Source organism: Triticum aestivum, chromosome 2B (assembly GCF_018294505.1).
Source record: "Triticum aestivum cultivar Chinese Spring chromosome 2B, IWGSC CS RefSeq v2.1, whole genome shotgun sequence".
NCBI lineage: Eukaryota > Viridiplantae > Streptophyta > Magnoliopsida > Poales > Poaceae > Triticum > Triticum aestivum.
Genome location: NC_057798.1, coordinates 563,876,695 through 563,900,319, shown reverse-complemented (window position 1 = coordinate 563,900,319; position 23,625 = coordinate 563,876,695). Strand labels below are relative to the sequence as shown.

The 23,625-nt window shown below is 47.0% G+C and overlaps 4 protein-coding genes across 8 annotated transcripts; 3 read left to right on the top strand and 1 right to left on the bottom strand.

Moving 5' to 3' along the window:
- Positions 1-4,481: 4,481 nt before the first annotated feature.
- Positions 4,482-5,859, bottom strand: LOC123041658 (uncharacterized). 2 transcript variants are annotated; one of them, XR_006418583.1, is made up of 2 exons: positions 5,356-5,859; positions 4,482-5,046 (listed from the first exon to the last, which is right to left on the bottom strand). XR_006418583.1 is itself a non-coding variant. In XM_044464243.1 (2 exons), exons 1-2 carry the CDS (start codon positions 5,402-5,404, stop codon positions 4,713-4,715), a joined length of 378 nt encoding a protein of 125 aa, XP_044320178.1. In that variant the 5' UTR covers positions 5,405-5,796; the 3' UTR covers positions 4,482-4,712. The 2 variants fall into 2 exon arrangements, 1 of the variants encoding a protein (XP_044320178.1); XM_044464243.1 differs by having other exon boundaries at positions 4,482-5,041; positions 5,356-5,796.
- A 344-nt stretch (positions 5,860-6,203) lies between these two features.
- On the top strand, positions 6,204-7,676 carry LOC123041656 (probable aquaporin TIP3-2). Its single transcript, XM_044464241.1, has 3 exons — positions 6,204-6,499; positions 6,609-6,856; positions 7,156-7,676. Exons 1-3 carry the CDS (start codon positions 6,352-6,354, stop codon positions 7,555-7,557), a joined length of 798 nt encoding a protein of 265 aa, XP_044320176.1. The 5' UTR covers positions 6,204-6,351; the 3' UTR covers positions 7,558-7,676.
- Positions 7,677-12,277: 4,601 nt separating this feature from the next.
- On the top strand, positions 12,278-20,997 carry LOC123046052 (UPF0426 protein At1g28150, chloroplastic). Of its 4 annotated transcripts, none has more exons than XM_044469339.1 (4): positions 12,278-12,487; positions 12,569-12,718; positions 15,444-15,627; positions 17,934-20,997. In XM_044469339.1, exons 1-3 carry the CDS (start codon positions 12,422-12,424, stop codon positions 15,624-15,626), a joined length of 399 nt encoding a protein of 132 aa, XP_044325274.1. In that variant the 5' UTR covers positions 12,278-12,421; the 3' UTR covers position 15,627; positions 17,934-20,997. The 4 variants fall into 4 exon arrangements, with proteins under 4 accessions (XP_044325274.1, XP_044325275.1, XP_044325276.1 ...); XM_044469340.1 differs by having other exon boundaries at positions 18,952-19,215; XM_044469341.1 differs by having other exon boundaries at positions 18,944-19,215.
- LOC123046051 (uncharacterized) lies at positions 20,231-20,997 on the top strand. Its single transcript, XM_044469338.1, has one exon. The coding sequence runs from the start codon at positions 20,346-20,348 to the stop codon at positions 20,754-20,756; it is 411 nt and encodes a 136-aa protein (XP_044325273.1). The 5' UTR covers positions 20,231-20,345; the 3' UTR covers positions 20,757-20,997.
- Positions 20,998-23,625: the final 2,628 nt, after the last annotated feature.

Here is a 23,625-nt window from a genome sequence, read left to right as displayed (position 1 = left end):
ATGAGGTAATTGTACCTGCCCCCTTATTGAAAGTAGTTCATCACAAAAATCGGTTCCTGTGACACCTACACCAATTAGTGAGGAAGCTAATGATATTGATCAAGAAACTTCAGATCAAGTTACTACCGAACCTCGTAGGTCAAAAAGAATAAGATTCACACCAGAGTGGTATGGTAATCCTATTTTAGAGGTCATGTTACTTGACCATAGCGAACCTACGAACTATGAGGAAGCAATGATGAGCCCAGATTCCGCAAAATGGCTTGAGGCCATGAAATCTGAGATAGGATCCATGTATGAGACCAAAGTGTGGACTTTGGTTGACTTGCTCGATGATCGACAAGCCATCGAGAATAAATGGATCGTCAAGAAGAAGACTGACGCTGACGGTAATGTTACTGTCTACAAATCTCGACTTATTGCAAAAGGTTTTCGACAAGTTCAAGGAGTTGACTACAATGAGACTTTCTCACCCGTAGCGATGCTTAAGTCCGTCCGAATCATGTTAGCAATTGCTGCATTTTATGATTATGAAATTTGGCAAATGGATGTAAAGACTGCATTCCTGAATGGATTTCTGGAAGAAGAGTTGTATATGATGCAACCTGAAGGTTTTATCAGTCCAAAAGATGCTAACAAAGTGTGCAAGCTCCAGCGATCCATTTATGGACTGGTGCAAGCATCTCGGAGTTGGAATAAATGTTTTGATAATGTGATCAAAGCATATGGTTTTATACAGACTTTTGGAGAAGCCTGTATTTACAAGAAAGTGAGTGGGAGCTCTGTAACATTTCTAATATTATATGTGGATGACATATTGTTGATTGGAAATGATATAGAATTTCTGGATAGCATAAAAGGATACTTGAATAAAAGATTTTCAATGAAAGACCTCGGTGAAGCTACTTATATATTGGGCATCAAGATCTATAGAGATAGATCAAGACGCTTGATTGGACTTTCATAAAGTACATACCTTGATAAAGTTTTGAAGAAATTCAAAATAGATCAAGCAAATAAAGGGTTCTTTCATGTGTTACAAGGTGTTAAGTTGAGTCAAGCTCAATGCCCGACCACTGCAGAAGATAGAGAAAAAATGAAAGGTGTTCCCTATGCTTCAGCCATAGGCTCTATCATGTATGCAATGCTATGTGCCATACCTGATGTGTGCCTTGCTATTACTTTAGCAGGGAGGTACCAAAGTAATCCAGGAGTGGATCACTGGATAGCGGTCAAGAACATCCTGAAATACTTGAAAAGGACTAAGGATATGTTTCTCGTTTATGGAGGTGACAAAGAGCTCGTCGTAAATGGTTACATCGATGCAAGCTTTGACACTGATCTGGACGATTCTAAATCGCAAACCGGATACGTGTTTATATTGAACGGTGGAGCTGTCAGTTGGTGCAGTTCTAAACAAAGTGTCGTGGCGAGATCTACATGTGAAGCGGAGTACATAGCTGCTTTGGAAGCAGCAAATAAAGGAGTCTGGATGAAAGAGTTCATATCCGATCTAGGTGTCATACCTAGTGCATCGGGTCCAATGAAAATCTTTTGTGACAATACTGGTGCAATTGCCTTGGCAAAGGAATCCAGATTTCACAAGAGAACCAAGCACATCATGAGACGCTTCAATTCCATCCGTGACCAAGTCCAGGTGGGAGACATCGAGATTTGCAAGATACATACGAATCTGAATATTGCAGACCCGTTGACTAAGCCTCTCTCTCGAGCAAAACATGATCAACACCAAGACTCCATGGGTGTTAGAATCATTACTGTGTAATCTAGATTATTGACTCTAGTGCAAGTGGGAGACTGAAGGAAATATGCCCTAGAGGCAATAATAAAGTTGTTATTTATATTTCCTTATATCATGATAAATGTTTATTATTTATGCTAGAATTGTATTAACCGGAAACTTAGTACATGTGTGAATATATAGACAAATAGAATGTCACTAGTATGCCTCTACTTGACTAGCTCGTTGAATCAAAGATGGTTAAAGTTTCCAAGCCATAGACATGAGTTATCATTTGACTAACGGGGTCACATCATTAGAGAATGATGTGATTGACTTGACCCATTCCGTTAGCTTAGCACTTGATCGTTTAGTATGTTGTTATTGCTTTCTTCATGACTTATACATGTTCCTATGACTATGAGATTATGCAACTCCCGAATACTGGAGGAACACTTTGTGTGCTACCAAACGTCACAATGTAACTGGGTGATTATAAAGGTGCTCTACAGGTGCTTCCGATGGTACTTGTTGAGTTGGCACAGATCGAGATTAGGATTTGTCACTCTGATTGTCGGAGAGGTATCTCTGGGCCCTCTCGGTAACGCACATCACTATAAGCCTTGCAAGCAATATGACTAATGAGTTAGTTACGAGATGATGCATTACGGAACGAGTAAAGAGACTTGCCGATAACGAGATTGAACTAGGTATTGAGATACCGACGATCGAATCTCTGGCAAGTAACATACTGATGACAAAGGGAACAACGTATGTTGTTATGCGGTTTGACCGACAAAGATCTTCATAGAATATGTAGGAGCCAATATGAGCATCCAGGTTCCGCTGTTGGTTATTAACCATAGACGTGTCTCAGTCATGTCTACTTAGTTCTCGAACCCGTTGGATCCGCACGCTTAACGTTCGGTGACGATCGATATTATGAGATTATGTGTTTTGATGTACTGGAGGAAGTTCGGAGTCCCGGATATGATCACGGACATGACGAGGAGTCTCAAAATGGTCGAGACATAAAGATCGATATATTGGATGACTATGTTTGGACTTCGGAAGTGTTCCGGGCAAGATCGGGCATATACCGGAGTATCGGGGGGTTACCGGAACCCCCCGGGAAGTATAATGGGTCTCATGGGCCTTAGTGGAGAAGAGGAGGGGCGGCCAAGGCAGGGCCGCGAGCCCCCTCCCCCTCTAGTCCGAATTGGACAAGGAGGGGGTGGCGCCCCCCTTTCCTTCCCCCGTCTCTCCCCCTTCCCCCTTCTCCTACTCCTACTAGGAAAGGAGGAGTCCTACTCCCGGTGGGAGTAGGACTCCCTCCTTGGTGCGCCCTCCTCCTTGGCCGGCCGCCTCCCCCCTAGCTCCTTTATATACGGGGGCAGGGCGCACCCCAAGACACACAAGTTGATCATTGATCTTTAGCCGTGTGCGGTGCCCCCCTCCACCATAATCCACCTCGGTCATATCATAGCGGTACTTAGGCGAAGCCCTGCGTCGGTAGCTTCATCAACACCGTCATCACGCCATCATGCTGACGGAACTCTCCCTCGAAGCTCTACTGGATCGTGAGTTCATGGGACATCACCGAGCTGAATGTGTGCAGATCGCGGAGGTGCCGTACGTTCGGTACTAGGATCGGTCGATCGTGAAGACGTATGACTACATCAACCGCGTTGTCATAACGCTTCCGCTTACGGTCTACGAGGGTACGTGGACGACACTCTCCCCTCTCGTTGCTATGCATCACCATGATCTTACGTGTGCATAGGAAATATTTTGAAATACTACGTTCACCAACACTAGGGTACCCCTCCTTCCCGATACCACTCGACCATGCAAGAAACCACTCAACCTACTGAAGACCAGGAGTCGCACAGGACAGCAACGGTCAAGCATTCACTATGTAGTCTTCAAAGGCATTAATAACACTTTATAGCTGACGTTATCAGTAAGTCCCCTCTTTATGTACATTGAACTCTCTGTAACGGGGGATGGCTGGGGTTCTGACGCACTCTATATAAGCCACCCCCTCCTCTGGGACAAGGGTTCGCACCCCCTATAACACACACACGCATACTGAAATCCAGTCGACCGCCTCCGGGCACCGAGACGTAGGGCTTTTACCTCCTCCGAGAGGGGCCTGAACTCGTAAACACTTGTGCACAACCTCGCCGTAGCTAGGACCTTGCCTCCTCATACGTACCCCCTACTCTTACTATCAGTCTTAGTACCACGACAGCCGCCGCCGTCGCAGCCGCAGATCTGAGTCGCCACCGCCGTCGGTGCCAACAACGGAGGAGGGCTTGTCCTACAAATAGAGGTGAGCGAGTAAATGGGGTGGTGAGGGGATATTTGGCGCCATCCCGCCTCGGCCGATTTTCCCATCTCGCCATCTCCTTCCGCATCCCTTACACTGCGCCCTACGCCGCGTCTTCATTGTTCGCCCCACTCAGCCTAGCTCGCTGGAAACGGCCGATTTGAGCGTTCCCAGCGAGCCAGTCTGTGGGGTGATTTAAGTTCCATGCAGATGCAAGCCAGGCCGGCCTGCAGGCAACCAAACGGCCTATTTTCATCTTGCCGGGCCTGATTGGGCTGTATGCTGCCTACCAAACGTGTCCTTGAACTTGTTTAGTAAGATGTTTAGTGGCCAAAAACCTCTAGTAATGTTGGCTTGCAAAAAATGTCTTGGAGAGCCCGACCTGTGGGAAATTTTCAAGACTGATGCTGACAAAATGTTTGTGTTTGAAGACATAGTCTCTTTTGCGGCTGGGAGATTTGCACTTTGGAGGAGAATGGGGGTGTTGGCTCCTTCATCATCTTCAAAAAGTGTGCATCGTAGGATTTGTTGATGTAATATAGGTTGGCAATGCTATCTGTAGCCTGGTTGGGTTTGTAAGACATGATTTCTAATTGGCGGGTGCTAAGCGCCGGCGCGCCGGGCCTAAATTTGGGCCGATCACACCAACACCATGCGATTCAGCAAATTAGAGACGTACGATCTTCTTCCTTCTTCCCCTGTGTCCTCTTTTCTGGGAAACATCCCCATGGTGTTGTGGATGAACGATGCGCCCGGCCTAGAAGCACTGCCCAACGCATCTCGCCGGTCGCTGCCCTCGCCGCCGGTCGCCGCCCCTCGTTGTCGTCGTCTCCTGTGTTTCTCGCCGGCTCCGTGCATGCAGCAGCGTGTCCTGTAGTTGCAGCTCCCCATGACGGCGATCGCAGCTCCTGTGACGGCAACTGCAGCTCTGGCGTGCGCCTGTTCCAGCTCGCAGCACCTGTGTCGCCCTGCTCTGTCGCCCATGGTATCAATTTAGATGTTGTTCATAGAAAAAACGACATTCCAGCAAAAAAACAAGGTTCCAGCAAAAAAATTGTGTGGTTCCAGCAAAACATTTATATGCTTATCGCAAAAAAATACATGGTTTCCAGCAAAAAAATTGTATAGTTCCAGCAAAAAAAGCAAAATGGCAAAAGAAAAAATTGGCATTGTTCTGTAGCGTCTCCCCTCTCGCCGCAGTCGTAGCAGCACCTCGCTAATCCCGTTGTAACATCTCATCTTGCCGATTGTAGCAAAAAAAAGAAAAGGAATAAAAGCTCACCATTCCATGGCGGCACTGCCGCCATAGCCTGAAGCTGGTCACCGCTCATCGTCTGCAGCTTCCAAGGACGCCGGTTGCAGCTCCTTTGGATGCCTATTCCAGCTTCCCGCTATCCACGGTTGCAGCTCGCCGCAGCAGTCGGGGTTCTCATGGACTCCGGATATAGCTCTTCTGAACATCGTTTGCAGCTCCCCAATCCATGGTTGCAGCTGCCTTCTGGTCGCCGGGAAGAGGTTGTAGCTCCACCATCTCGCCAGTTGTGTTGTGACCTCGCCGGGGGAAAGAAAGAGGAGGGGATTTGCTATGACCTCGCCGAGAGAGAGAAAGAGGAGGGGATTTGCTCGGGCATGGCCGCTTCGTGGGAGAAGAAACGAGTGGATAGAAGTGGTTCCAGGTGAAGATAAGGACGCGTTGTTTGTAAGTCCCACGTGGATCCCGCCCGATCGAACGCGTCCCGTGTGACTTCGACCGGTGAACCGGGTGGAAAGGTTTTCCTTTCTAATAACAGAAATCGGAGAGGAAACTCTTTCTTCTTAAAGAAATCTAGGAATAATTCTAGCATGGGGTGATCGATGCATTGGAAATTAGAATGAATTTTAAATTAGTACAATCCATTGTGTGGCAAGAAAAGAGAGGGCCCCGACCTCTCGCTTAACACCAACGTTAGACTACTCCGAAGGAAAATGATCACTGCTTACAGGAAAGGAAAGAAGAAGAAAACACTGCATGCGTAGCGTCCCCGTACGAGGGGCTCCTCTTCCCACGAACCTCGAAGCTTCGGAACCATATATCTCCAGATGTGATTGCGCCCACACGGCCACACGCGTCCCCTCCCACTGACCACCTGTCCCCTCCACCTCCAGCGTCGCCGCCTACAGCCTTAGCGCTAGCGCTGCAAAGAGCAAAGGCGCACTTCAATAGCTTGCGGAAGAGTGCAGTTCGTCGCGAACTCGGGGATCACCACTCAGACAGAGGAGAAAGTCAGCATCTTGGACCATGCTGCCAACACGTTTCCCTAGCCGCGGTGCCGACAACGGTGCGGGGCTGGAGACCCTGCTGCCAGCAGCTTCCCGCGCCGTGCTGTCGGAGTTCATAGGCACCGCCGTGTTCGTCTTCGCCGCCGAAGGCTCCGTCTACGGCCTCTGTACGTGAAGAATTTGGTTTGATTGTTGTCACGCATCCTCTCGCGTACATGGACATTTCCCGGTGCTCTGTGTGCGTGTGTGAAGATTTTGGTTCTGTTTGTATGGCAGGGAAGATGTACAAGGACACGGGCACGCTGGGGGGCCTGCTCGTGGTGGCGGTGGCGCACGCGCTCGCCCTGGCCGCGGCGGTGGCGCTGGCGAGCGACGCCTCGGGCGGGCACGTCAACCCGGCCGTCACCTTCGGCGTGCTCGTCGGCAGGCGCATCTCCTTTGCGCGCGCCGTGCTCTACTGGGCGGCGCAGCTTCTCGGCGCGGTGCTCGCCGCCGCTCTCCTCAGGATCATCTCCGGCGGCGTGGTAATTAAGCTGTTCTCTTCTCAACAAGCGCTTTTTTTTTCTGCACTGCGTTGCCTTTGATTAAGTTGTTTCGAGTTCAAGCACATTTGTCTGAAAAAGTCACCACGCTCAAATTCGTGGCCAGAAGCATTTACCGAGCATGGCACCGTTGCTCGGCTACATTTTGGTTGTTCTTGAGCCTACCAACAAATTCAAAGAAACGGTTGCGTATTTTCCTCTCGGCGAGAGTTGTCTGCACACACGTACACACGTCATGTCCGCCACGTCTCATTTCTATGTGTCTTGGTCTTGTCCTGCAGCGCCCCATGGGGTTCATGCTCGGCCACGGCATCCACGAGCGGCACGCCCTGCTGCTCGAGGTCGTCATGACGTTCGGGCTCATGTACACCGTGTACGCCACGACCGTCGACCGGAACCGTGGCGGCAACGTCGGCGCCATCGCGCCCATCGCCATCGGCTTCGTCCTGGGCGCCAACATCCTCGCCGGCGGCCCCTTCGACGGCGCCGCGATGAACCCGGCGCGGGCGTTCGGCCCGGCCCTCGTCGGCTGGACCTGGCGCCACCACTGGGTCTACTGGGTCGGGCCGCTGATCGGCGCCGGGCTGGCCGGCGCACTGTACGAGTTTGTGATGGCTGAACAACCCGAGGAGCCGGCGGCTGCGGCCACGCGTGGGCTGCCCGTGCCCGCCGAGGATTACTGAGCTGCGCTCTGCATCTGCTGTAACTAATTAGCACCTGCAGTACATATTACGGAAAACGGAAATAAATTCAAATAAAGAAGAGAGAGGGAGTCAGAGTCCGATTCCAAGCCGGTTAGTAATGGCACTTCGTGTTGGGGTTCATCACGGTGTGGTGTGATACTGTGATAACGACATACCGTGCGGGCAAGTAGATATAATGCCAGCCTCAGCTAGCACCTGACTCGTATCTTGGCTAACCCAATGTCTTGGTCTGAGCTCCCGGAGGACCTCGGCGACTCGATCCTCCGCCGCCTCCGGCGCCACGATGATCGCGTCTGCTTCGGCGCCGTCTGCCGGCAGTGGCGCTCCTGTGCATGGCGGAACAGCCCTCCGTCGCTCTTCCCGTGGCTCGCCTTACCGGACCAGACCTTTTACAGCTTGCCCGACTCGGCTTTCCGGCCGCTGTCGCTCCGTCTTGACTTCCATCGCCAGGTACCGCATGCCCAGAGCTCCTGCGGCGAGTGGCTCGCCTATGAGCGCATCGACGGCGCCTACACGCTGGTGAGCCCTTTCTCCGTGGCCACCACCATGGTGCTCTCTCGGCTATCCGCAGGACCGGCCTTGTCGGAGCCGTTCGTCAGGAAGCTGGTCGTGTGCTCGCCCAACCTTGTCGTTGCGGTCGTTGGTGAGGAAGGGATTCACAAGCTGGCCTTGTGCCGGCCAGGAGCGGCGTCCTGGGTGGTGATCGCCCACGACCAGCTGAGGCGAGTTCAAGACATGATCTTCTATCAAGGCAAGCTCTACATCCTCCAGGAGACCCGCGACCACCTCCTCTCCGTCTCCGTCGGCGAGGACAGAACCGGCGAGCCGACCGTGACCCGGGTGGATAGACTTATGCAGGTCCCTACATGGGGCTACATCGAGTCGCCGCTGCAATACCTCCTGGAATCTGACGGCGCGCTGCTGATGGTGCGCAGAGAGGATCCTAACACACGAGACCCCTTACAATTCTTGGGAGACGGTGGAGGGCGTTTGCACAAGGTAGGCGCGGGCTTGGAGAAGCCCACTGAATTCACGGTGTTCGCGGCGGACTTGGCGGGATCACGGTGGACGGAGGTGAGCAGCGTCGGGGAAGTCCGGGTGCTGTTCGTCGGGCAATGGTGCTCCCGAGCTGTACGCGTCCCGGACCAGTGCAAGGAGTACGTCGCGGGGGACCGTATCTTCTTCGTGGACGCTCATGCTGCCCGCGGCTACGCCGACCCGTGCTACCGGAAGAAGGTCTGGTTTTACTGCAGCGTCCACGACATGGGGGAACCGCGGTCTCGAACGTATCTGAGGATCAAGGTACGGCCGCTGAAAGGGTTTCCCGTTGCGTGGCTGTTCCCTCGTTTGGAGCCGGTGATGAACAGCTAGCCTGAACGGTTATCCTATGCAAAAAATTGTTGTTATGCTAATAGTTTTTCTTTATTTTTTTATCTATTCATCTTCAATCATGACAGTACAACAAAAATTAAAAATAATAAAAATTACATCAAGATCCGTAGTCCACGACTATAAGCACGAAAGCGAGCCGAAGGCGCGCCGCCGTCATTGGAGTCGGGCAAACCTTGTTGTAGTAGACAGTCGGGAAGTCGTTGTGCTAATTAAGGCCCCATATGACGAACGCACAAGAACAACAACCGCCACCGATGAAGAGTAGTATAGATCGAAAGGATCCAACTTGAGAACACACAAACGTAGACGAACGACGAGCAGGTCCGAGCAGATACACCAAACACAGGTCGACTGGAGACATGCCTCCACACTTCCACCGGAGATGCTAGACGCACCGCCTTGGCGGGGCTAGGCAGGGAGAATCGTATTCCATCTTCAAGGAACCGCCGCCGTCTCATCTTCCGGAGCAAGACACAAACCCTAACAGAATTCAAAGAAATGTTTGAAAACGGAGCCCTCCCACCGACAAAGGCTGTGATCCACGACGCCCCCATGGCCCTAAGGCCACTGGAGACGAGGTGGACAGACGGCGGCAGCGGTGGGAGATAGATGAACCCTAATAATAGTTGGATGGGATGATTTGGGTATGTGCACCGGTTGATAAGGCTTTTTTATGTAATAATTCACATCATCTAGAGAAAAAATAAAACTTTTTTTTTCTAACCAGCCGAGTTACACTCATTTCGCGATAAAAAAACCATTCAAGTTCAGATTGAATGGCATCACATATTCACATCTACATGAATAGGAGTTTCCCTTTACTTTTCGGTAAGGGTACAAAACCACTCAAATTCAGATTCATTCCTCTGCCCCAGATACTTGCTCTCCTCTACAAGCAGAAGCAACAATGCTCTTCCTTGTAGCTAATGCAACTCAACTCCTTCAAGTCAATCAACCCACTTTTCTTATTGATAACCTGACTCTTGCTAAGGTTACGACAGTTAGGGATGTGGCTCGAGACATAATTCATCGGTCCATTAGGAAGTCTCTAGCAGATTACTTCAAAATCACTAAAGACCTTCATCCTCGGGTGTATCACATCTCTAGAGAAACAAATGACAAAACTCACAATGTTGCTCATCATGTTCTAAATAATTATGCAAAACCTGCTTTTAGAGATATATGGCATGCCCTATAATTTCCTTGCTTTCTCTGCAAACTTCTGGGGTTTTATACTCCATGTTGTAAACTACTCCCTCCGTCCCATAATGTAAGACATTTTTTGACACTACACTAATGCTAGAGAACATCTTACATTATGGGACGGAGGGAGTATATTTGAGCTAAATGAATTTGGTGCCTTGGGCGCCTTTTAGTGTTAAAACACTATGAGTAAGCCAGGGACATGTAAAATCTTAGTACAAAGATCCAAATGTCTAGTATTTCCTCTGTTTCAAAGTAATTGAAGTTCTAGGTTGTCTTAAGTCAAACTTGTTTAAGTTTGAGCAGGTCTAGAGAAAAATATATTAACACCCAGAAAACTAAAGTACTCTCATGAGATTCTTTATAAAATGTATTCTCGTATGACATGTATTTGTTATTGTTGACCTTAGCATACTTTTCTATAAAAGTTGGCCAAGTTAAACAATTTTGACTTAGAACAAATCTAGAATTTCAAATATTTTAAAACGCGGAAAGTATAACCAACCTCTTTGCAAATTTAGAACTCTAGACTATTTTTTGAGTAGAAGACCGAATTTTATAATCAAGTAAAACACAGTGCATCAGATTATACAAGGAAATCTTAGAACAACTTCTGAATTTTTCTATTTCTTGAGAACAGAACAATTATTGACCTTTTTTTAAGGAACAACTGATGACTAAGTAGACAATTTTTTCCTTTGAGGGGACTAAGCAGACAGGTGCTTCACAGTTCGATGCTCGTCTAGATAGGTTGGGCCAAGATGCAGGCCTGGCGGCTGTCGTACATCACGACCCTTCTTCATAAGGCCCACGCATGCAGACCATGTGTAATAATTCACTCCACATGGTCCGGGTCCTGAAGGAAACACCTACAACCTCCACTTCGGGCGCCTCTATGTCTTTACTTCACGCGAGACAGAGGGAAGTCTCGCCCGAAGGGAGGCGCGAGATGGGCTGACCTAGGTGCACCGGAGGCCACAAATCTCAGTTTTACTTTCACATTTTTTTTAATTTTATGCTTTATATTTTACTTCTGTTTACACTTCCAAATATTCTAAATGAATATAATACAGAAAACACTTTACATAAAAACATTTAAAAAAATTGTTAAATGTGTATAGTGAAGGTGTTTCTCATGTATACAAAAAAATGTGTATAATATTTTTTGATCATGTATTAAAAAAATGTTAATCAAGCATTTGGAACAAAAAGTTAAACAAGTATTTGAAAACTGTTAATCAAGCATTTTTAAAATATTTAATATGTATAGAAAAAAGTATTGGCCATGTATTAAAACATATTTTAATCTTGCATTTAAAAGATGTTAACCGAGCATTTGATATATATATATATATATATATATATATATATATATATATATATATATATATATATATATATATATATAATGTGTATAAAAATATATTGACTATGTATTAGAAAAATGTTAGTCTTATACCTTAAATATGTAATCAAGCATCCGAAAACGTTAATATGTGTACAGGAAAAAATGTTGACCATGTATTAAAATGTTAATATTATATTTAAAAATGTTAATCAAATATTTTAAAATGTTTACAAAAAACATTGACCGTGTAAGCAAAACATGTAAAATTTGTATTTAAAAATATTAAACATGTAATAGAAAAATGTTCTTGACGTATACGGAAAAAGTAAAATGAAATCCAAAAGAAACAAGGAAACACGAAAAAACCAATGAAAACCCAAAAAAGAAACATGAAAAAACCAATGAAAGCCCAAATAAGAAACAAAGGAAACCAAAGAAAAATAAAAAAAACCCGAAAAAACAAGTGCAAAAGAATGAAAAATAGTGAAAACCGATAAAGAAAAACAAAAGAAAACCGTTGAAAACGAAAAAACTAAGAAAAAAAGGGAAAAGGAGAAAAAAAACAACCCAATGAAACCATGAAAGAAACAAACAGTAATCAAAGAAATAAAAAAAATCAAAAGTTTAGCGACAGAAAGACAGAGAAGAAATAATGAAAAGAAAAAAAATCCGAATGAAGACGTCAGCAAAGAGATCGACCAACGAACGAGCGAGTAACACTCTGTTGGGCCGGCTCATACGCCTGCGCGCTGCTAGTCTCGCTATAAGCGAGACATAGCATTTGCGCTGCACCTCTGCGTTCGCCCGCGGCTCCAGAAAAGATCCCCTCCGCCCCCGACCCCGAGGCAACAAGGGCAGCTCGCATTTCGCCGCTCACCGAGCCCTCGAGGCGCGCTATCCATGGCCACGTACTACCCTTCCGGCGCCTCCGCGCTCCTGCTCCCCGTCCCGCGAACCCGCGCCGCCGTAATTTCCAGCGCCTAGCACAGAAACCCTCGATTGCTCAAGGCAGAGCTGAGCCGCGCCGTGCTGATGTGTTTTTTCTAGTTTCCGCAGAGGTTTCCCGGTCCGGCTTCCGGGAGGAGCTCTCCCTGTGCAGCTGTTCGGCCGCAGCGGAGGGGAAGGGGAGCGGTGGGCGTCGTGCGAGCATGCTTCAATCCTTTCGGGGACGAACGCATCCTCCGGGAGGCCTTGAAGGTAAATTCTGTGTGAAGCTGGCCTGGTATTGGGGTTGTTGAATTGGTTCCTCGGCTTGACGTTTATCTACAGTTGAGTATACGGTTCCTTGATGTGCATGTTTGCTCTACGAAATTGTTAACTGTCTGTTAGATTTAGATCCATCAGTTATGCTTAGGTAATCTCCCATGTAGTTGCAGATTTATAGAATTTCTAGTCTTCGAAAAGTCCTTTCTTGGCGTGCGTATATGAAAGGGGTAGTTTATCGTAATTGGTTACTTCTCTTATCCAAAAATAATTGTCTACTTCGATGTTCATGGAGTGAGGGAGTTCAAAAGAATGATACATAGGGTTCACTCTTAACTGCAGTTGTTATTATCTTCTCATCAGTATAGAGAAGGGAATAAAAATTAATAACTTCCATTTAGATATGTGTGTGTGTGTGTGTGATTCTCTTTGTGTAGTAAATGTTTGATTGATAAAGTTCTTGCTCAACAACAACAACAACAACAACAACAACAATAGCAAGCTTCCACGCACACCTGTCCATAGCTAGCTCTTTGGTGATACTCCAATCCTTCAGGTCTCTCTTAACGGACTCCTCCCATGTCAAATTCTGTCTACCCCGCCCTCTCTTGACATTCTCCGCACGCTTTAGCCGTCTGCTATGCACTGGAGCTTTTGGGGGCCTGCGCTGAATATGCGCAAACCATCTCAGACGATGTTAAACAAGCTTCTCTTCAATTGGTGCTACCCCAACTCTATCTCGTATATCATCATTCCGGACTCGATCCTTCCTCGTGTGGTCACACATCCATCTCAACATACGCATCTCCGCCACACCTAACTGTTGAACATGTCGCCTTTTAGTCGGCCAACACTCAGCGCCATACAACATTGCGGGTCGAACCGCCGTCTTGCAAAACTTGCCTTTTAGCTTTTGTGGTACTCTCTTGTCACAGAGAATGCCAGAAGCTTGGCGCCACTTCATCCATCCGGCTTTGATTCGATGGTTCACATCCTCATCAATACCCCTATCCTCCTGCAGCATTGACCCCAAATATCGAAAGGTGTCCTTCTGAGGTACCACTTGGCCATCAAGGCTAACCTCCTCCTCCTCACACCTAGTAGTACTGAAACCGCACATCATGTACTCGGTTTTAGTTCTACTAAGCCTAAACCCTTTCGATTCCAAGGTTTGTCTCCAGAACTATAACTTCCTATTTACCCCCCGACTATCGTCAACTAGCACCACATCATCCACAAAGAGCATACACCATGGGATATCTCCTTGTATATCCCTTGTGACCTCATCCATCACCAATGCAAAAAGATAAGGGCTCAAAGCTGACCCCTGATGCAGTCCTATCTTAACCGGGAAGTCATCAGTGTCAACATCACTTGTTCGAATACTTGTCACAACATTACCGTACATGTCCTTGATGAGGGTAATGTACTTTGCTAGGACTTTGTGTTTCTTCAAGGCCCACCACATGACATTCCGTGGTATCTTATCATAGGCCTTCTCCAAGTCAATGAACACCATATGCAAGTCCTTCTTTTGCTCCCTATATCTCTCCATAAGTTGTCGTACCAAGAAAATGGCTTCCATGGTCGACCTCCCAGGCATGAAACAAAATTGATTTTTGGTCATGCTTGTCATTCTTCTTAAGCGGTGCTCAATGACTCTCTCCCATAGCTTCATTGTATGGCTCATCAGCTTAATTCCACAGTAATTAGTACAACTCTGAACATCCCCCTTGTTCTTGAAGATTGGTACTAATATACTCCGTCTCCATTCTTCTGGCATCTTGTTTGCCCGAAAAATGAGGTTGAAAAGCTTGGTTAGCCATACTATCGCTATGTCCCCGTGACCTTTCCACACCTCAATGGGGATACAATCAGGGCCCATCGCCTTGCCTCCATTCATCCTTTTTAAAGCCTCCTTGACCTCAGACTCTTGGATTCGCCGCAGAAACGCATGCTGGTCTCATCAAAGGAGTCGTCCAGATCAATGGTAGAACTCTCATTCTCCCCATTGAACAGCTTGTCGAAGTACTCTCGCCATCTATGCTTAATCTCCTCGTCCTTCACCAAGAGTTGGCCTGCTCCGTCCTTGATGCATTTGACTTGGCCAATATCCCTCATCTTCCTCTCTCGGATCTTGGCCATCTTATAGATGTCCCTTCCGCCTTCCTTCGTGCCTAACCGTTGGTAGAGGTCCTCGTATGCCCGACCCCTTGCTTCACTAACAGCTCGCTTTGTGGCCTTCTTCGCCATCTTGTACTTCTCTATGTTGTCTGCACTCCTATTCAGGTATAGGCGTCTGAAGCAATCTTTCTTCTCTTTAATCGCCTTCTGGACATCATCATTCCACCACCAGGTATCCTTGTCTTCGCTTCTCCTTCCCTTGGACACTCCAAACTCCTCCGAGGCCACCTTACGAATGCAAGTCGCCATCTTCATCCACACATTGTCCGCATCCCCCCCCCCCTTCCTCCCAAGGGCCCTCCTTAATGACCCTCTCCTTGAACACCTGAGCTACCTCCCCCTTGCTCGCTGTCATAAAATCTTCCAGCTCCATCAAATTTGGGGGTAGAAGTTTAGGAGGAAAAGCAAACAAAATGCAGGGATGACTAGTTAGAGATTTTGGGGAGTCATCACATTGACAATAATCTCTGGATTTTACAATATGTCGTTCTTGAAGCAATAACACGTGTTTATGTTTTGCCTGCCTTGTATGTAGGAGCCAGTTGCATTCATGGGTGGCGTGTTTGCTGGTCTCTTGAGGCTTGACCTGAATGAGGATCCTCTCAAGGAGTGGGTAACTCGAACGGTAGAGGCTTCTGGAATAGCTGAAGAGAATAGTGCTGAGGAATCAGATGAGGGAGCTCAAAATGATGGACCCCAACAAATTGAGATTGAGTGAGGTGCATTAGTTGCCTTTTGCCCTCCTTTACAGCCTTACTTGTAATTTATCCTGAATATTTGTAATATCTAAGCAATAAAATGCTTGCCCATATTTTTGTGTTTATAGTACAGCTCTAAGTCAAATTATTAGCACATTGTCATTATTTACTAACTTTGCCTCTTCTTAGTGGGTATAACACTAAATACTACATCTTATTAGTTCCCTTTGTATTTTGGGTCAAACTTTGACCTTATATTTAACTAGTAAAATACAAGTTATATACCACAAAAACAGTATCGTGGGAAACATCTTTAGAATACAAATTCAACAATAAGTTTTTTATGGCATACAACTATATTTTGCTGATCAAATCTATGGTCAAAATTCGACACAAAGTATGATGGGCCCCAATAAATCCAGATGGAGGAAGTAAGAAATTACTATAGACAGAACAAATTGAGACGATTGGAAAGGAAAAAGAAAACCTTCACCCATAGAGATACATACTTCTATTTGTGAGTTCTGGTTAAATGTTGCAGTTATAAGAAATGCAGCTTTTAGCCTTCTGCTGAGACTTCGTTATCCCTTTTTTAAGCCGTATCCCTTTTGAGTTACTTTTGGAATATTTTCACTTATGGGGTTGAAGCAGTATATGTTGGCAATTAAGCAAGATAGCCAGAGAGTGAATTTCTCAGCCGTTCTGTGTCTTCTTTTTGGTAGTTTAGCTTAACTTAACTTAACTTATTTTCGATGCTTTTTCATCCTTTCTTCTCTTTGTGTTTGCATTGTCTTTTTTTTTCTAGTTTAATTATAATTGTACTTTGCCCCTTCTCGGCATTCTTCTTGTAATGGAACATGACACACGCTTTGTGGTGTGCTCGAGAAAAGTTTAGCAAGATAGCCATATGAACATGGCATGTCTTGTTTCTTCAGTACGTGTAGTAATTCTGGCCCCGCTTTCATGCTATTTTTCAAACTGTTGTCATTTTCAGACCCACAAAATGAATAATGTTTTTTCAGCAAAAAGAGAGGACAGAACCCATCACAGTGATTGATGGATAACTAGATGATCAAACAGTCATGGCCTTTCAGTGGGTAGGCACTTTCCTGTTCAATTTTGCTTGCATTGATTAGACATTATGATCTAGTTTTGGAAGTCTCGAAAATGCATTTATTTGCACTGGAGCTTGACTACCAAAACAGTGTATTTTTCATCACCTTGTGCTGTCTTTCATGATCTTCGTCTAATATGAGCTTGACTATTAAAAAATAGTGTGTTTCTCATCATCTTGTGATGTCTTTCATGGTCTATGTCTAATGTGACAGAAGTATACTCTTGGCCCATGCATCATGTGGCTTCAGGTAAAGTGTTAGGTTGAGTCTAACTATGGAAAAAGGCTCTCTTGCATCTTTTGCTTCCCCTCCCGGTCTCTATTCTAGATTGACCGTCTTCGGATGCATCAGTTTATTATGCTTATGCCTAATATTAATAGTTTAATACTGGCTAGTTACTTCAATTACCTTACCCCTGACATGCGATAAGTATTCTGTATTGGGTTTGACATGGATATTATTTAATGTTTATCACTTTAGAGTTTAGACGTAGTACACTAGTTCAGAGTTGAAATTGCATTGTGTATGACAGGTTGACAGCCATGACTTACTAGAAACAGTAGTTATTGCATGGATTCATGACATGTAGTTTTGAAGAATCATTTCTAAGGGGGTTAAAAACTGCACAAGGAAATGTAGTAGTCTGCCATATTAACACCCTTTACAAAGGGGAATTTTTAGCCCACCAAACTGCTTTTGAGGAGCATTACTGTTGGACATTGTTTTTCTGTGCACTCAAGAAAGTAAGATTTGTAGTTCATTTCTGATTTTTGAAGTTGGCCTGAGATAAAGGTCTTGAGACTCGATACGTCATTCTTGGTTTGAATGTAGTTTCTGGACATTGGTTGACCAATGGTTTCTTAGCCAGATTCTTGCTGAAATAATTTATGTTTTCAAAATATGATGCATGTGTGTTGTGCTATTTTAAAATAAGTATGTGGACATTCGTTGATCAACTATTTTGTTTTTTGCAAGGAAGAACGTGTGTTTTATTCTAATGATAGTAACTTTTTACTAGGTTGATGTTGGTATATATACTCTTGATTTAATCTAGGATGGCACTATTTATGTAAATTACTTCTATGCTTCACACAGATTTCTCCAATGATCAGTAGTTCTCTGTTTAACCTTTTCAAAATAATATACCTAAATATGTGAAGCCTTACCTGAGGTGGTCTGTTTTTCTGAAGTGTCATGGAATATTGTTACCAGGAGAAAGCTATGGATACTGCCATTTTGCTAGGTCAATGAGCAATGAAGTCTTGCCACCAATATTTTCAAACTGGGAGAAACATAGGCTTGCGTGTCTTGACATGACAGTGCAGACAATGGTGTTATTTTACAAGCCTTGACAATTCATGCTTGTTCAGCACTGTACCTTTATCAAGATTGTCTTCAGCACTGTACTTTTTTCACTGTTCGATTCCAGTTTCCTCAGTTGGTTCGGTTACTAAGTTTATCCAGACACTCATGATGTGGTCAAGTTGTCCCAACACTCATAATGTTAATGCACCAAATATTGGAGATTTCTGGATTTGGGAGCCGACCTTCTCGATTTCTTGGGCCTTAAAAAGAAGTTCACCAATTACGAAGACCTGTCCAAAATGATTATCTTTGCTTCCTATCTTTTATGAGCAACGAATGTGTCGTTCCATATAAGGTTCTGCCTTTCATGCTTTCAGTATTTGGTTCATCCCCTTTTTTTTATTGTGTGCATATGTGGACTGGAAAGTAGGCGATCATATTTGCCTCCATAACATGCTGTTTGGCTTTTTTCGTCAGTGGTCTTGTCACTTGTACAGGAGCACTCCTGTATCTACATCATTATGCATTGACTAAGTACTACTCCCTCCGTCCCATAATATAATAGCGTTTTTTACACTACATTAGTGTCAAAAACGTTCTTATATTATGGGACGGAGGGAGTACTAATCAGCTCTGGTACGGTGGTGGTTGTTCTGTGTCTGCTGGGATATTTGTGGCCTCTTAACTAAATGTGCCATGCCTTGCCAACTGACAGTTCACACGATGTTTAGGCTGGTTGCTGTTAATGCACAAATGACCCACATGTACTATCTCCGACAAATTGTCCATTTAATTAGAGCCAGTAGACTTCCCTTTCCACTTGGAGGCCTCTGTTTCAAGCCCAAACTTTTCTTAGTTCGACTTCGACGTAATCGGACCCCGTTTTTTCAGTGTTTCTGGCTGATTGTTTGGTTTAGCTGTGCAGGGCCTAGCAGGCTGTTGGGCGGCGCTTTCCAACTAATAATCGGATGATGGACAAGGATCTAGCTGCACAGGCCTGAAGCCTGAAGGGCATCCTTCGCTTGTAAGTTTCCGACTGCAACTTGCTTGCGAGCTGTGTTATTATGGTTGTGGAATGGTTGGCATTCCAGTGCCAGTAGCTGTTATCGTCGCTATTTTGACCAATGACGTGAACACAAGTGATAACTCATTGCAACTGCTATCTGCCTGACGATGACTTCATTTCCTCCCTAGTTTGTTATGCTTCTTGTTGGAGAAGGATCGCCTTTGAATGCTGACCGAAAAACGCTGTGAATTCACATCCAGAAAATTTCCTCCAAATAGGTATATAAATTTGAACTTCAGTTGGTACTAGTAGCAGTAATCAATTCGGTATTCGGAGAATCGAAGTGTTGCGAATATGAGTATTATTATGCCTTACATGTAGCATAGAGCATAGCACACACATCATTTGCATTGGTCACCGCAAATTTGGTTTTAATTACATCGTTTTCGTTTGCAAAGTTTTCCCTCCCTAAGGAAGAATTTCCTTTTAGAGTTGGACTCTTCATCATGTACCAACTTTTTATATATTTAAATTGCAATTATACCTCTCCCCCCTGTGCTCGTATGTGTGAACTTGACTTGCTACAGTGAAGAAGGAACTCTTCGACACCAAGCATGGCTGAAAGCTCTTCGACACCGGGGTCATGGGATACAGTTCAATGTCGTCCTAATAAATGACAATGTTGTGATCTTTTAAATCAGTCAATCAAGCAAGCAATCAAATATTTTATTTTATCATCTTCATAGTTTAGTTTCCCTCGAGCTTAAGAGGTCCTTGCAATCAAACTACACAGACACAATCAGAGCGGCATCCTGAGACGCCACTGTCAGTACACCTGTCTTTTGGTGCCGTGGAAGGAGAGCTACTGCTCATGCAAGTGACCTGATCATTATCGTGTCATTGTCGTGCCCAACTGAAGCACCATCAGGCATCCATCCCCGAAATTTTGCAAGGAAGGATGCCATCTGAAACCCACAAATCATGGCAATGGCACCTCCTTTGCTGTTTCGTCCACGGCTTCTCACACGCACAGTCACGCATCGCGCCCCGCCCCCTTACGTTCGTCGCCATGTTGACACGCATTTGATGTTCACCGCAGTTAGGTAGCCCATGCAGATGGTTTCCGTTTCCATGTCATGCCCCATGCATCCTTTGCTGATGATGACTTGACCGCCTATATAAGAGAACAGTGTTACCGTGACCTCACCTGCACCGGTAAGTAACTAGTGGGCAAGTGGTACGTACTGTAAAACATCACATCGTCGCACCGTGACGGTGTTCGGCCGAGCTGGTCGATCGACACGGCAGCCAGCATGAAGGCGTCCTGCTTCCTGGTCGTGCTTCTACTCGCCATCGCCACGGAGAGCAGGCTCTCGCTCGCCGCCCGCGAGGGCAGCACCCTGGGCGGCGAGCTCGGCGAGCTCATCGCCAAGGCGGGCAGCTTCCTCACATCGGCTGGCCGCGCGGGGGCGGACGGCTGGCACTCCGCCGCGGCCGCGGAGGTGGACGCCTCGGCGAAGAAGGGGCACGGCCATCCGGCGGGGCCGAGAAAGCGTCTGAAGAAGTCGTCGGTGAACTGCATCCCCGCCGACATGTGCCGGAGGAAGAAGGTGCTGTGCGGCAAGCGGTGCTACAAGACGTCGCACGCCGCCGGCGCCGGCCTCGACCACGTCCCCTCCAACCGGTGCGTCGTCAGGTGCAAGAAGTGCGTGCCCACCTGCTAGATCGATCGTTGGTTGCTCCTACCCTTCCCTCTTCTGGGTTACGTGTCGTGTCGTGTCGTGGTGCTCGATCCGTGCATGCTAGCTACATTTGCTTTTCCTTCCATAGGGTTCGTGCATCAGTTGAATAAGCAGGCGGGCTTCCCGCCATCATGCATGCAGTATAGGTAGTGGATGGGTTCTACTCTAAAAGAAATGTACCACGGTTGTGTGCTAAGTTTGAACGTGATCTCATCTCATCTTCTCCCCTGGTGATGAGTAGTTTCCTGCACGTGATAATGCCGACTCTACGTAGTGGAGAAACGAAACCGTGGGGCAATGCGATCGTTGTGTGCAGCTTTCCGAGACGCAAAAGTCATGTGGTCATGCGGTTGTAGGGCATGGCGACTCCCGCGTCATGACGGCTGTGGGGATGAGGGAGACCTCAACCTGAACGAACCAACTGTTGTTCTAGTGTACTATACGAATTATCGTCACGTGTTGTTTGTGGACGGATGGTGGTGCCACTAGCACTCCTTTCCAGTTCGACCCGTTTTGCTACTCTGGCACCGTTTTCCTCGCTGGATGCCACTGTGCCAGCAACTCGCTCGGCCCATGACCATGCATGGTTCATGCACATGAGATGAAAACCTACGTGGCTCCAAGACAAAGCCCGTTTTGCTGTTACTGTCGCTGTACCATAATAACTGTACGTAACCCCTCAAAAAAATCACTGCGCGTATCTGGTTGCAGTTGAGGGTTTGAGCTTTGAATGCCGATCGTTTTCCAAGTGGCACGCAGGCCGCAGACAGCCGGAATCCATGGATCGTTTTCATAATACTCCGTACCATGAAACTTTCTTCTTTCGTCGCTGCTCGATCAAATCCTTCATGTGAACGTCTCTCGCCCTGAACCTGAAGTCTGAACCATGGACATCAGAAATATCGTTCATGCATCCTACTAGTAGTAGTACCACTGTGCTAGCTAGCTATCGTGCATTTACTCGTCGACCCGTGCGGCCTCCGTGATGTCCACTCGGTTGCTTGCCTGGACTAACCATTTCACGAACATGGCTGATATCTTCTCTCTCGATGGGAACATAAAGTAGTACGTACGTACAATGTTTGCACGCTCGAATGCAAGTCAGTGAGCTCTACCGAACACTCTAGATGGTTCGCGCGGGCCTCGGTGCTACGTTCCCCGTCGGTAACTGTTAGCAGCAGAGTATGGATTGACAGAGCCTATCTATCGTGGTTCGTGGATCCTTTCACCAAGGATTTCGTTTCCTCTTCCCGCTGAAAGTACTGTGTGGTTATTCAGTCAAATCATATGGCTGGGTACTGGAGTACGTAGTAGTTATGGTGGTCAAGTGGCCAGGAGGAGACTGGCGCGGAGACAGGAGCCCACAGCCACAGAAGAGAAGCACAGTGCGCCTGCCGCTCGTGTTACGCATCGCCGTCAGCGTAGCCGTCGCGCCGTTGGATGGATGCCAGGGGCGAAGATGATGCCGCATCATGGGTGCGTGCAGTTGGGGCGCGCGGTTGGAGCTGCACCGGGGCGGGGCGGACCTCATTACGGCCAGAATGGACGTCCAACTGCACCGGGGCAACAATACGGTGGTGTATCCATCCATCCATCCATCGTGCCTGCCTGCGGGCCGTGGCACCAGGCCGGCTAGGTTCGATACGGTGCAGTGCATGTGTGCTCGCCCGGTGCCGGCCGGCCGTACGCACGAGGCTTCCCTAGGTCAAACTTGGACGCTTGCTCGATCGTCTTGTTGGGAGGATGGTGGTTGAGGACTTGGGGTCTACGTCCCTTTTTTCCTTCCAGCAGATACTTTCATTTATGTCCATTTTAGAAGAGAGAAACAAACACAAGGGGTGCTGAACAGAGACGAGATAGCATCGTTTTTGGAACACATGGGCGCGGTGTGGCAGCGCCGGGTGGCCACGCACGCGCGCGTTCCCTTGTCGCGGCCGGCTAATCTGAAGGGAGTTTCGGCGGCAGCCACCGGCGCCGGCCGTGACGCCTTTGCATTCAAGCCGTTGGCGGAGGCGAGGCAACTTGACTAGCTAGCTGGAGCTAGGGGAAGAGTCAAACAACTCGACTCCATCCGGGCTACTTTTTTTTTCTTCAGTTTTGCGAGAAAGTATCTGGGCCAGCCGAGAGTATGTGTAGGAGTTGGAATCGAAGCAAACTTCCACAGAGTCAACCCCATAACCATCTCCGGCCGTTCGCTGGTGGCAGATAGCAGCACCGCCGGGAGTTTAATTCCCTAATTTGGCATTTGTATCACGTACTCCTAGTAGTCTCCTACCGCTAGCCGCTACTGTATGCCTGTGTGCCCGGCCGTGTCCTGTCCTTCTCACGACTCACAAGACAAGCGTTGACCATGTATTATTAGTTAGGTTATTACATGCAACTACAGTACTCGTCCAAGAATCATGCATGCAGGTACTGAGGTACAGCAAGAAATAGCGAGACTGGATACTCCTGCGTGTATCGCAGTTGGCATATGCTCGGGTTGTGTTGGTAAAAATCTACGTCGTGTTGGTTCGTTGCATCGATCGCCCGCCCGGATGGCTCTGGATATCCACTGGTCCACAGAAAGCAAGCTTAAAGACGGGACGATGGAGTGAATAAAGAATCGATAACTAAAAATAAATGAAGATAAAGGGCGTGATGGCCGGACGGAGGGGCAGCGGCCGGGGGCAGGCGACCATAAAGTTTCTGCACCAACGTCTACCAGTACGTCCTCCGTAAAATTGAATGCGCCCGCATCTCGTCTCCGGGCTCCGGTTCTCTCCCTCTCCGTCTTCATGGCGTGTGCGTTGTAGCACGCCGTACGCAACGTAACGTGTTTCTTCTTGGCCGGCCGGCCTCTTGACTGCTC

Coding starts and splice junctions, on each gene's coding strand:
- LOC123046051 (XM_044469338.1), top strand. CDS start 20,346: ATGAAGGCGTCCTGCTTCCTGGTCGTGCTTCTACTCGCCATCGCCACG.
- LOC123041658 (XM_044464243.1), bottom strand. CDS start 5,404: ATGAGCGGTGACCAGCTTCAGGCTATGGCGGCAGTGCCGCCATGGAAT. Junction 5,042..5,355: donor GGCAGTGCCGCCATGGAATG/GTGAGCTTTTAT, acceptor GCGACAGAGCAG/GGCGACACAGGTGCTGCGAG.
- LOC123041656 (XM_044464241.1), top strand. CDS start 6,352: ATGCTGCCAACACGTTTCCCTAGCCGCGGTGCCGACAACGGTGCGGGG. Junction 6,500..6,608: donor AGGCTCCGTCTACGGCCTCT/GTACGTGAAGAA, acceptor TTTGTATGGCAG/GGAAGATGTACAAGGACACG. Junction 6,857..7,155: donor GGATCATCTCCGGCGGCGTG/GTAATTAAGCTG, acceptor CTTGTCCTGCAG/CGCCCCATGGGGTTCATGCT.
- LOC123046052 (XM_044469339.1), top strand. CDS start 12,422: ATGGCCACGTACTACCCTTCCGGCGCCTCCGCGCTCCTGCTCCCCGTC. Junction 12,488..12,568: donor TCCCGCGAACCCGCGCCGCC/GTAATTTCCAGC, acceptor TGTTTTTTCTAG/TTTCCGCAGAGGTTTCCCGG. Junction 12,719..15,443: donor TCCTCCGGGAGGCCTTGAAG/GTAAATTCTGTG, acceptor CCTTGTATGTAG/GAGCCAGTTGCATTCATGGG.